General features: G+C 34.7%; 1 protein-coding gene across 1 annotated transcript in view; it reads right to left on the reverse strand.

Annotated features, from left to right (window-relative positions):
- Positions 1-13,839, reverse strand: part of LOC150099235 (protein FAM13A-like) — a 267,122-nt gene that overhangs the window by 14,818 nt on the left and 238,465 nt on the right. The window contains exon 21 of the mRNA XM_090404288.1: positions 9,202-9,256. Within this exon, the coding sequence (XP_090260414.1) occupies positions 9,202-9,256 (55 nt within the window). The remainder of the gene's footprint in view (positions 1-9,201; positions 9,257-13,839) is intronic.

Consider the following 13,839-nt stretch of genomic DNA (forward strand, 5'->3'; position numbering starts at 1 on the left):
CTTGTTTTTGTGAATTTGGATTATTATTCACTTAAAGTAAGTATGCCTATTATATTTTTGCTAAGTTTGAAAATCAGTTTCATTGTTTCATTTTAGTTAATTATCTTATTTTGAAAACAAAAGATTTTTTTATCATATGTTGAGTAGAAGTCTAGAAAATAAATAATTTTCAATAAGAGATTTATATATATATATATATATATTTGTTCTTGTTCTGGTTGGAAGACATTGGGGTCCTTTTACTAATTTCTTTAATAAATAATTTTAATATTCTAGAAATTTCTGAATTATTAAACAATTACCAGAATGTAAAAAATATTAAATATCACTGAGAAATCAATCAGTGCCTAATATCTCTGCATGTTAATTTTCAAAAAAATACTTAAAATGTAAGCATATTTATTATTCAAAATATCTGAAAAATCGAAATTCTATAGTAAAAAAAAAATAGGCCATTCATCTTCAAAATAACAAGGGTTAAAAAATAAGTTTAAGGGAAAATTTCAGCAATTATTATTTATTTTGGTGGACAACTTTTAACGCTCTTATTTTAAAGTCTAACCAAGTGTGTTAACCCCCAGATGTCAGAAAAAAAGCCAAAGAAGTTATCTGGTGCAAAAAACAGGAAAAGACAATTGCAACGAGTACCACTGCAACATAAATTGGCTGGATCGCTGAATAAATTTTTAACTTCAGGACCACATAAAAAAACGAAGAACAGAAAGTTCTGACGAAGCAAGTACTCCGTGTAGCTCTACTACAGAAAAAGAGAGGACACAAGATAACTATGAAGAAACAAATGTTACATGCGAAAATGAAACTGGCCTGACTGGACTGTCTACAGTCCAATCAGGCCAGTTTAAGTTGCAGCAGAAGAAATATTGGATTCCGATTCAGCGAAACATGAAACTTCAAATTTTAATGTTAATGATCCAGGTACTTGGCCGAATCATATAACTACCAAAATTAGAGATTGTTTAGTTGAGCATTGCCCACGTCAAGTAGTCAATAAAGAATTTCCCAAAGATGAATCTGGCCGCAAGTTTTCTGATTCATATTATTATCGAACTTTAGCAAATGGAGAAAAACTTTTACGAAGTTATTTAGTTTATTCAGAATCGCGAAATTCGGTTATTATTGCAAAATATTTGGTAGTCAAAATTCTCAACTACTAACGAATATGGTTGTAACGATTGGCAACAATTGAGACATATACTAAAAATACACGAGACAAGTTCCGCGCACATTAAAAACTGTTCAAAATACAGTGAACTTAAAATGTTGTTGATTAAGAAATGCATTATTGATTGCACACAAAGATTATAAGAAACGGAGAAAAAATATTGGCAATCTGTTATAGAACGGTTAATCTACATAATACAATATTTATCAAGACAGTGTATAGCTTTTAGAGGTTCTTCACAAAAACTTTTTGAAAATGTTAACGGCAATTTTTTAAAGTTAGTAGAAACTGTCGCTAAATTTGATTCGATAATGGCAGAACACTTGCATTGCATCCAAACATCACAAAAATGGAACATTGCTCATTATTTAGGTGATAAAATACAAAATGAAATCATCCGTATAATTTCTGAAGCTATAAAACAAAAAAGTTTAGAAATGGTTAAAGAGGTGAAATATTATTCATTAATTCTTGACACTACTCTGGATATAAGCCACACAGAACAATTATCTATTGTTATTAGATTTGCTAATCAAAATAAAGATACAAATATAGCAGAAATTCATGAACATTTTTTGGGATTTCAATCTGTAGAAGATACCACTGGGCAAGGACTATTTCAATTTATAAAAAATTATTTAAAATTATTGAATATTCACATTTCTGATTTACGCAGCCAAGCTTATGTTAACTGTTCAAATATACGAGGTAAACATGGACTGCAGAAAAAAATCCTTGAAATAAATTCAAGAGCTTTTTTTATTCCGTGTGCTGCTCATTCATTAAATTTGGTAGTTAATGATGCAGCTAAGATATCCTGTGAAACTGTAAATTTTTTTGGGCTAATACAGGAATTATATATTTATTTTTCAATATCTGTGAAGCGTTGGACTATATTAAAAAAAACATTCATGTTTTAAATTTTAAACCACTTTCTGCTACTAGGTGGGAAAGTAGAGTAGAAGCAATAAAGCCACTTAAAAATAATATCTAGGAAATTTACCAGGCTCTTTTTGATATTACGGAAGATGAAACTAAAGATATCGATTCTAGAGTTCAGGCAGACAACTTAATTTCAAAGATTTATTCGTTTCAATTTATTTGCTCTGTTCATGTTTGGTAGGAAATCTTAAGTCTCGTAAATGTTGCAAGCAAAATAATGCAGAATCCGACATTTCATATAGGAAAAATTACAGAAAATCTTGATTATGTTATATAAAAATTAAATACTCGCCAAACAGACCAATATTTTGAAAATATTATTAGAACTGCAAAAGAAGTAGCAAACGATCTTAATATTGATCCTATTTTTCCAGACATTTGCAAAAGAACAAAAACAAAAATGTTTGGTTACGAAGCATCAGATGAGACAATGCATGATCCTAAAAAATAAATTTTTCCTTTGCAATTTTAGACACGACAATAACTTCAGTCACAGAAAGATTCATACTCTTAAAACAACAGAGCGAGGACTTTAAAGTTATAAGAGACATTAGCAAATTAAAAAATTGGAGCGATGAAGATTTAATGAAACATTGTAAAGATTTGCACTTAAAACTAAGTGACAATCAAGATTCCAACAATCGTGATATTGATGGTATGACTTTATTTGAGGAATGAAAAACTTTGCAATGTTTTATTAAAAAAGAGTCGGCTCCTCAGGATGTTTTAAATTACATATACGAAAATAAATTAACCAACACGTTTTCGAATACTGCAATTGTAATGCTCATTTATTTAACATTACCAATATCCATAGCATCAGGGGAAAGAAGTTTTTCAAAACTGAAACTAATAAAAAATTATTTGCAGTCAACAATGTCTGGAGAGCGTCTAATGGATTTACCAATTATATCAATTGAAAATAATATGGATTCAATAGATATTAAAGATATTATTAAAAATTTTGTGGCAGCTAAAGCAAGACGGATAAATATGTAAAATAAATCTACATTTATCCTAATTGTTACATAGTTAAAAGCATATCTCCAAATTATCTTTGTTATGTAATATTTCTTTTTATATTAAAATAAAATTTTTGTTTATATACACACACATTCTGTTGTATTTATATATCAAGGAATAAACATTTTTGAAAATTTTTATTATTAAAAATTCCTTATTAATGAATTTCAGTGATTACAATGTTCTACTACTGTTAAATAACATTTATTTTTTTTGTATGCGTATAAACTGTTTTGTACTTTTAAGTAAAATTTTTTGCAAATATTTTTCATGGAAACTTATTTTATGGGGGTGCTGAAAAACGTTTTGCACAAGGGCGTCTCCTACCCACGGCGCGGCACTGCTTCTCCAGTAAAGTATGCAGCATCCCATCATTGTGTCCCAAACCTCAAGAGCATACATTTTGCTGCATTAAACCGACCCTCCCCCATTTATTTGCCCATCTGTCTAGCTCAGGGGTGGCCAACCTTTTATAGTTCATGCGTCAATTTTTTCATTTTTTAGTTAAGATGCACCATACAAACTTGTACCACTTTTCAGCCCTTTTAAAATAAGGTAATATGGATATATGTAACAGTTATGTATAAAATGATTAATATGGTAATATAGACACTTTTAGCAGTTTTAAATAAAAGGATTTCACATAAAGACAAGATAAACATTAATTATTTTATTGAGACTTTTGAAATTGCTTTGCTTTTGTTAAGCCTGTAATTTTTGGAGTTAAATCAGTTACAGAAAGCATCAAACAGTTTTTCAAATTTGAATCAGTCAGTCTCGATCGTAGTTTGTTCTTAATCATTTTCATTGATGAAAATGCTTGTTCGCATCTGTATGTAGTTCCAAAACGACAGATATAACTCTGAGCAAATTTGCTCAGTTCTGGAAAATGTTCACAGGGCAACGATAGCCAGAAATTAATTATATCAGAAGCATCTGGGAGTGATGGAAGTTCATTAAATTTCATTTTCAATAAAGAATTGGTTTTGAGATCAGTAAGTTCCATTTGTATGTTACTAGGCATCAAGATTTTTTGTTCAGTAAGTGAAAAGGGATTTATAAATGCAAGTATGCAGTCTTCTTCGGCAAAATCGCTAAAATGACTGTTAAAAGTTAAAATGACTCTTGCAATAATCTGAGTTTCTCAGTATATTCTGCAAAGTTGCCATTATCTTCAACAGATTCACTATGTTCTTTTAAATGTGGAAATTGATTTAAATCCCTGTTTTCTAACTGGGAGATGAACAGTTTTAATTTCATTTTGAATGCACTGGTGTCATTTACTAAGCTAGGAAATGATTTGTTCTTGCCCTGCAGTTTCAAATTTAGATCATTGAGGTGGCTGGTAACATCAACTAAAAATGCTAAATCAAATAGCCATTTCTCATCACACAACAGGGCTTTTTCCTCATGCAGCACATCCTTCTCTTCCAGAAAATTACGAAGACTTTCTTTCAGCTTCCAAAATTTACTGAGAACTTGTCCTTTAGAAAGCCAGCGCACCTCACAATGAAGGAAGAGTTCACCATATTCCATATCTAGCAGTTCACAATATTCTCTGAATTCTCTTCTGTTTAACCCTCTTGCTCTAATTTTATTCACACACTTTACAACTGGTATCATAACATGCTTCAAATTTAGAGTTTTCCCACACAGAGATTCTTCATGTATAATACAGTGATACTTTAGTAGAGAACGACTTAAAAACCTTTCAAGTAAAGTTAAAGTCCCAGAAACTCTACCTACCATTGACGGTGCTCCATCAGTGCAAATACTGATGAGCTTACTAGAATCTAGGGGTTGATTTTCTAGACATGACTTTAATTTGTCAAATATGTCTGACCCTCTTGTTTTTTCATGAACTGACTCAAGATCGATAATTTCTTCAAAGATGTTAAAATTACCATCAATTCCTCTTATAAAAATGCTTAATTGGGCTACATCACATATGTCAGCTGATTCGTCCAAGGCTAAAGAAAAGAAAGAACAAGCATGAACATGGACTTTCAATTGCTCAACATCATGGGAAAGTTCTTCGATGCATCTTGTAATTGTTTGCTTGAACAGAGCAATTTGGTTTACTTTTCTTTCAACATTCGTATCACCAAGACATTTTGCAAATTTTTCGAGACAGGTCTTAACAACTTCCTCTCCATCAGAGAAAGCCTTGTGCTTTTTAGCCAACACAAAGGAAATTTCATAAGACGCCTCCGGCATTGCCACACTTTCACAACTCGTTTCACAAATATATTTTGTCTCTTTTTTTTTTTATTTCTCCCTTTTTCTTAACCACATATTCTTTCTGCAACTCAAACCCAGGAACTAACTTCAGTTTTTCTTCTAATTCAGCTTGATGTTTTCTATAGTGTCTGTTAAGATCATGTCTTCTATTATCTGAGAGAGTGCTTTCACAAACAATGCACAATGGTTTTCCTGAAGGACCTGCAATAAATAAGAACTCATTTTCCCACAGTTCATTAAACTGGCGCTTGCTATCACCTTCTGCTTTTCTTCTGCTCATTTTCTTTTTGCAAAGTAATGGATAACTGACAGTAAAAAAAAATTATTTCAAAAAGTAAAGCTTATTATTAAATAATTTATTTAAATTATTTAATCGTTTTAAACATTATGAACATTCAAAAACAATTCTACAAGTTTTAGATAAGATTCCTGTTTTCATGAAGGCCTAATACAGTTCTATATTGCTCACCAGTGTGGCTAAATAGCACACATGTTAAACTTGTTGATAGCCAACTAAATAATACAATGAGACTGATTTCTGGCACAATTAAATCAACACCCGCACACTGGCTTCCAGCTCTTAGTAACATTGTTCCCACCGAATCTGAACAGGACTAAGGCTCTCTTACAGGAGTATAAGAAAATCTTGGAGAACACAGCCCTACCAATACATTTAGATCTCCCACTTAAGTGTACGACGATTGAGATCAAGACATCCACCACTACAATTAGCCCAACTACTACTACATTCTAACTTTGACTTGAAGTAAAAGTGGCAAGAACAGTGGGAGAGCCATACAGATGACATCACAAAATTTTCTCTCAATGAATTACAAGAAAGTTTTGATGCTTGCTCACACCTCCCACGAAAATCCTGGACTCAGCTTAATAGAATACGAACTGGTCATAGTGTATGTGCAGACATGCTTTTTAAATGGAGTAAACGACCATCCCCGCATTGTGATTGTGGAGCTCAGAGACAAACTGTGAACCATATTGTGACTCAGTGTTATCTTAGAGCATATTCAGGAGACAAATTGGACTTTTTAAGTGCTACACCTGAAGCTATGAACTATCTGACCAATATGGATGTAACCTTTTAATTTTATTGGTTGATAAAATAACTTTTGACTTTTAATTTTATATGTTATTAAAGTGTATTGTACTGCATGTTTTGATATTCAGGCCATACGAATAAATAAACAGTTCTATAAGTTTAAAAATCATACATATATTTTTTTTCATAGAGTTTCATCTTTCTCTCGTAATATATTATGTCCAATGAAATACGAGATCGCTTCCTGCCATAAAACAGTTGATCAGCTGGCCATCTCACACACAACCCAAACATTCTCATTACGAAAGCTTTGCTGATGATCAGTTAAATTTTAGAAATAAACCTACTATATGTAAATAAAAAGGAAAGATATTGTATAAAAAAAAACACAAAAACACACACATACAAATATACCGAATAATTGCAGGTTTCAGTAATCAGCAAATTAGGGGAGAGGGCAAGAACTTGATAGCGTTCAAAATGAAAACATTTATTTTTAAATTTACAGAACTATATTAAGCCTTCATGAAAACAGAAATCTTATCTTAAACTTAAAGAACTGTTAATAAAAACATAAAGTTCGAAAACACAGAATTGTTCACTCACATCGAATCAGAAGTTCAAACGTTATGACAGGAGAGTCAACTGTAAACTGATTGAGTAAATGGTGACGCATGTCAGCATTTGCCGGTGCCTGTTGCTTCAAGTCAAACAAGTATAATAAGTGTGCACTCTAGAATTCAGTGGTAGGTTAATTGTGTGTTTATATAAATCATATACAATTTTTTTTTTTAAATTTTTCTCTGGGGTTCAGCGCGCCACTTTTGATCATGCAATGTGCCACTTTTGGCGCATGCGCCATAGGTTGGCTGCCCCTGGTCTAGCTTATTCAAATCCTCTTGCATGACTACCACATCTGCACTGTTACTAATAACCCTTCTCAGCTCCACATCATCCGCAAACAACTGAATATCCCCTTGCAATCCACTGACAATGTCATCGATATAAAGGTTAAACAATATAGGTCCCAGTACTGAGCCCTGTGGAACCCCACTTGTAACCTTCTGCCTCCTTGAAACTGCCCCACCATATACAACTCTGATACCTATCGGACAGCCAATCCTGAATCCAGTTGACCAACCTGACATCCAAACCCATGTTTGAGTGGAATATCTGACATGTATATAGAGAACAGCAATGGAACTAGTAGGGATCCCTGTGGTACTCCGGCCAAGATATGATGCTGAGATGAGGTAGTACTAACTTTTTTCAATATTAATTTACTAACTTAATTTTTTCAATATTTCTACACTATGTGGTTCATCTGCGAGTTTTTTTCAAATTGTTGCTAATCTCCAAAATATTTTCTAATATATTTATTCAAAAAATTCAGCATATAAGTGGACCTGCGCAGTTCAAACTTGTGTTGTTCAAGGGTCAACAGTGTATTGGAAACTTCATCTTTCCCTACAGACATCAGAGAATAAGAAATACAAGTAATTATAATGTAGAGCTTACCTTACAATCCCATAAAAACTGCATCTACACTGTTCTCTTACTTAATGCAGATCTTACTTAGTGCATATGCAGAATAGTCTATGTAGCTCTGCATAAGTCACATAGACCATGACCATTTTGCATTAAGATGTTTTTATGTTTGTCAAACTTGACAAACATAAAAACATTTCATAAATAAGAGAAGTTCAGTCAATCAATCTTAATACTGAGATTAGGCTAGGATCTAGGGATGATGATAGATAGAGATTTGAAATTCAGAGGACATATTGCAAAATAGCTCAGAGGATTACTTGGATGCTGAAGAACACATTAATAAGTATAGATGGGGTAGTTATTATCCCTCTTTATAAGGCTATGATTCAACCACATGTTGACTACTATGCACAGATTTGGTCATCTGCATTTCTTGGGGATTGGGAGGTAATGGAGAGGATTTAGAGATGAGTGATATATATGTCAATCTTATAGGATTCTATAAGATTGACAAAATAAATTTTTCAATAGATAGGAAGTAAAGGGAAAAACAAGGAGGTCACACTTGGAAGTTGTCTAAGAGTGTGGTTAGTAAAGATGTGCGTGTGACTAAGTTCTTTACTTGAACTTAGTCCACACACCCTTCTTTACTTCTTTGTGAGCACCCCAACAGTGAATAGGTTTTTAAGGAGATGTATGATAGGTATTGTGTTAATGGATAGAGTGGGTCTCTTGCGATGAGTCTTTTTACTAAATGGAGTGCCCATATAAATAATTTCATTTAATCAAAAAACATTGAGATAGATAAAGATGACAGATCAAATTTGTCTAACTCTTAGTGTGGTGAAATTAGAGTTGAACAGATTATATTAATTTGTGATGACTGAATAAATTCATAGAATCTCATCAACTCTTTGACATCAGCCAAGATTTTTTGGAAAAAACTGCATGGCTCACTTACTTGTTCAGTAAATTGCTTAATACAGTATCTTTACCTCCTGCAGTATGCTGTATGTATTGTGTTTTACATATTCTAATAATGTCAATAATATGTTAAGCAAAATCTATTCATTATATTTCATTCATTGTTTCAATACAATAATATTTCTGAAAATTTCCCAATATCTTTAAGGTATAGTACAAATGAGGCAACTAATTGTAAAGAAGAGTGGAGAGAGATTTTGTATTATGCTGTTGAAAGCTTTAGATTTAAAAAAAAAAAGAAATTTTTTTTTTTTTATAAATAAAAATAACGAAAAGGTACCTTGTATTCTGCATATACAGCTTCCATTGGTTGTCTGTCTTCTTTCTGTACTTTCCTGTGAAGTGAAAATTAAGGTAACAAAATTATTGCAATGAGTATTAAAACAAAAAAAGGAAATTTAGAAATGAACTATGATACTCACTATCATTATATATCTAAAAATACTGCACGTTAATATCTCAGTACATTTTTACAGTATTAACTAAGAGTCGAACACAAAGTATTAAGTTTCCTAGTTCAATAAACCATCATATCAGTATTTCATGACATAGGGATATTTAGAAAAAATGACATATCTGCAACACAGTAAAACTAAAAAATAAGAAAATCTGCCAGATAAGAATTATGGAAGAATACCCATCAACATTATTGTTATTCCTATTATTACACCCTCCATGGAGTCGGCAGACTCATTGTGGGAGGTTCATTTAACTGATAGCATATTATTATTAAACAAGACCTCTGGAGTCAAAGACTCATCTGGGAGGTCCTTTTATCACACACAAATCTCATCATACCGTGTCTTAAACACACTCAAACTCCTTGCAGACACCACACTCTCAGGTGTGGTGTCTGCAAGGAAAAACCTTGGAAAAACACTGCACGAAAAAACCTGCCTCTCACTTCCTTACTCACACCACCTTTATACAGTTTCCAGGGATGACCTCTGGTACTCCCCTGATCTCCCACTATTCTCTGTAACACTTCTCCACCATTGATCTTATAACAACCCCTTACCAACTTGTAGGTCTCTATCATATCTCCCCTCTTCCTTCTCTCCACTAGAATCTGCAAATTACATCTTTTCAATCTTTCCTCATACTCAACATTCCAGAGGTCAGAAAATACCTTAGTCAGTCACCTTTGGACACTTTCCAACATCTCTTCATCCTTCTAAAAACCCGGTGACCAAATCTAGGCACAATAGTCCATGTGTGGCCTAATCAAAGCCTTATACAATGGAACAAGAACCTCCCTACTTCTACACGTCAGTGTCCTCCGCATCATTCCTAGAGGTCTTTGTGTTGTCTTCACAATTTTGGTGATGTGTCCCCTAAATTTTAGATCCTTATCCACTATCACCCCCAGATCTCTTATTTTCTCCACTTCCAACAATATACTCTCACCAAGCATAAATTCTGCATCCCATCTTTGTTTTCCAAATTTTAAAACCTTACATTTTGCAACATTGAACTCACATCCCCATCTGCTTGTTCAATCACTCAATCTATTCAAGTCCTCTTGCAAGGCCACAACATCTTCACTACTCTTTATGGTTCGTCCCCACTTTGCATCATCTGCAAACAACTGAATATCTCCATTCAAACCCTTGCCAAAATCATTAATATACAAGTTAAATAGTAATGGCCCTAAAACAGACCCCTGAGGCACTCCACTAGTGACTTTCCTTTTCCTGGATATCGCACCCCCATACACAACTTGTTGATACCTATCAGATAGCCACTCTCCAATCCAATGCACTAATCTAATATCGAACCCCATCTACTCTAGTTTGACTGTCAACTTATCATGAGGTACTCTATCAAAAGCTTTTGCAAAATCAAAGTATATTACTGTGTATCCTTCTCCTCTGTCCAAGGAAGCAGTCACTTTATTGTAATAAGTAAGTAGATTACTAAAAAACATGACCACCCTTTAGCAAATCCATGCTGTCCATCAAAAATTATACCATTGTTGTCAACTCAACTCTGGATCCTAGTTCTCACAAACTTCAACAACTTAACCACAACACCTGACACAGAGATAGGCCTATAGTTTGATGCTTGAGTTCAATCACCTCCCTTATGAAGTGGCACAATCTTGCCCTCCTTCCACTCTTTAGAACTTGACCAAGTGCAAGACTCGTATTAAAAAAATATCTCAAGGCAGGTGTCAACTCTCCGGCACATTCCTTCAGAATACGCGTTGATATATTATCAAGTTCCACAGCCTTATTTATATCTAGTTTACTCAACTCCCCAAACCCCTCTTACTCACTTACAGTCAGTCTCTCCATGAAGTCACATTCACAAGATTGAAAGATCTTTATGAACTGCTAATCAAGTATCTCCACCACACATTCTGCATCAGCTGTCTTTATACCATTTCCTCCAATCAATGTTATCCTTCCATAATCATTCTTTCTTTCTTTTGCTGGCTACATATCGAAAGAATTCCCTAGGATTCTTTTTGGCTTCATTAGCTAACTGCTGTTCATACCTCTCTTTAGCTACTCGTACAAACCAAGTCACCCTCCTTGCCTGGTCTTTGTAGATCTCGTGAAATTGGTTACTTCCACTTCTCTTATGCTGCATCCATAATGCCCTTTTTCTCTGTATCGCATGCTTAATCTCTTTATTCATCCATTTCACACCTACCTACCCTTATTTAACTTTTTCTCCCTTGGAATACATTTAGACATTGCATCTGCTGGATAGTTTTTGAAAATCCCCCAAGCTGCATTGATCTCTTTTCCAGCTAACTCCTCATTCCATGCTACAGCTGCAAGCTGTCTCCAGGGGTCCTTGCACTGCTGGCAACCACCCAGGTAATCACCTCATGGTCACTTTCACCAATTGGTGGATGATTTGACACCTCATTTATAATTACATCCTCCGATGAAATGACCAAATCCAAGACCCTTAATTCTCGTGTGCCCTCTGTTACACATACTGTCTGAGGTAGTTATCCCTCAAAAACTCAAAAAACTCATTTTCTTTACTTCCAGTTGCTATCTCTTCATTCTAGTCTAATTGCTATAATTAAAGTCACCCATAATGATCACCCTTTTCTTATTTGCTTGGCTTATTTGACTATACATTTCACTATCACCACCATCCACATTACCAGGTCTATAACAACATCCCACCAAGTATTTGATTCTATTCACCTCTAGCTCACACTATACTGCCTCAAAACCACTGGCCCTATTTCCCTTTTGCATCTCTACCTTGTATGGACATAACTCTTTCTCTATCATCAATAGCACTCCCCCTCCCTTTTTACCCCTTCTATCCTCACGAAACACATCATACCTTTCCATCTCTATTCCTGTCAGGATGCTGTCCTCATCTAACCATGTCACACTTACTCCGACAATCTTTGGGTGCACAGATGCAATTAGTGCAACCATTTCATCTGCCTTGTTTCTTATACTTCTAGCATTGGTATACAAACACAAGAGCTCATTTCTGGATCTACAGCTAGTTCCACTGATACTACTTACTCGATGCGATCTCTCCATGCTGGACTGGGGCCATTTCCCTTTCTGCCTCTTCATTCTAGAACCCTTTGCAATTCCATCTGTTTCCTCTTGATTCCTGGTCATCCCATTTCTTTCCTGCCTACACATGCTCTCACCTCCTCTTGGAGATCCACCTTTCTCACGCTGTGTACCCCTGTCCACCCTGAGCCTCCCCGTTTCCCTGCTCCTCTTGCACACCCATTCTCTCATTTTCTATACTCATACCACTCACTTCCCCAATCATTTCCACTTCTTCAATCTCTCCCGTCTTACTCTCCTGCTTTTCCACATCACTCCCCTCTCGATGCGATTCATTTTCTCTATTCATTTCTCTACCTTCCAGCAGCAGTCTCTCCAAGAGACTCATACCATAACCACTCAAATGCAGTCCATCGCTCCCATACAGCTCACTTCATCCCTCAAACTCATTCCACACATTAACAAACTGTACTCTCATCTCCTCACACATTTCAGCCAGAATATCATTCATAATCCTTGCTCTCCGCCTCATTTTACCACAATCATACCTAGGCAACACACTGACTACCCTTCCTGTCACACTATTTTCTTTTATCTTTCCAAGCAGTCTCCTGACATTCATTTTGACATGCTCTTTGTTCTCTCTCAAATGATTTGTACCAATTAATACAATTAACTCTTTTGCTCGCTCCCGCCTCATATCCAATGCCTCAATCACTCTACTCATTTTACCGCCTGGAAAACATACCTTGTGCATTTTATCCTCTAGCACACCTTTAATAATGGAATCGCCATACAATGCCATTCGCTCATCTTTCGTTAACTCTTTCATGCCATCATGATTTATTTTAATAGTTTTGACCTGAATTCTCTTAATTTCATTCCGCATCCATTTCATTTCTTGCCTCATCCAATTCAATTCACCTTCCGAATCCCACGACACATTCTCTCTATCATTAAATCTTTCTAACTCTCGATTCCCTCTTCTCACTTTCCCTCTCATTCATCCTTCTTTGTTTCCGTACTTTCGGTCCAACATTCACTATCATTCTTCCCACTTTCACTCTCATTTAGCTTTCTTTGTTTCTGTACTTTCGGACTAACATGCGTCCAACTTTCGCTATCATTCTTCTCACTTTTACTGTCATTCATCTTTCTGTGTTTTAGTACTTTCGGTCCAACATGCATCCAACTTTTGCCATAATTCATTCGTTTTTTGCTATCATTTATTCTTTCGATTTTTTTCACTTGCGATTTCTGCATCATGCCATTTCTACTTTCATTCGTTCTCGCAATTTCATTTCTTTCCGCCTCACTTTCGTCCCTTTTAACATCTGTTACGGTTTTCAAATCGCTCTTTTTTTCCCGATTTTTTAACATTTTTTCGCCTCTCTTTCTCACCGTCCTCTTTTCAA

This window comes from Typopeltis vanoorti, chromosome 14, assembly GCF_054136105.1.
Source record: "Typopeltis vanoorti isolate ZY-2024b chromosome 14, IOZ_Tvanoo_1.0, whole genome shotgun sequence".
Classification (NCBI taxonomy): Eukaryota; Metazoa; Arthropoda; class Arachnida; order Uropygi; family Thelyphonidae; genus Typopeltis; species Typopeltis vanoorti.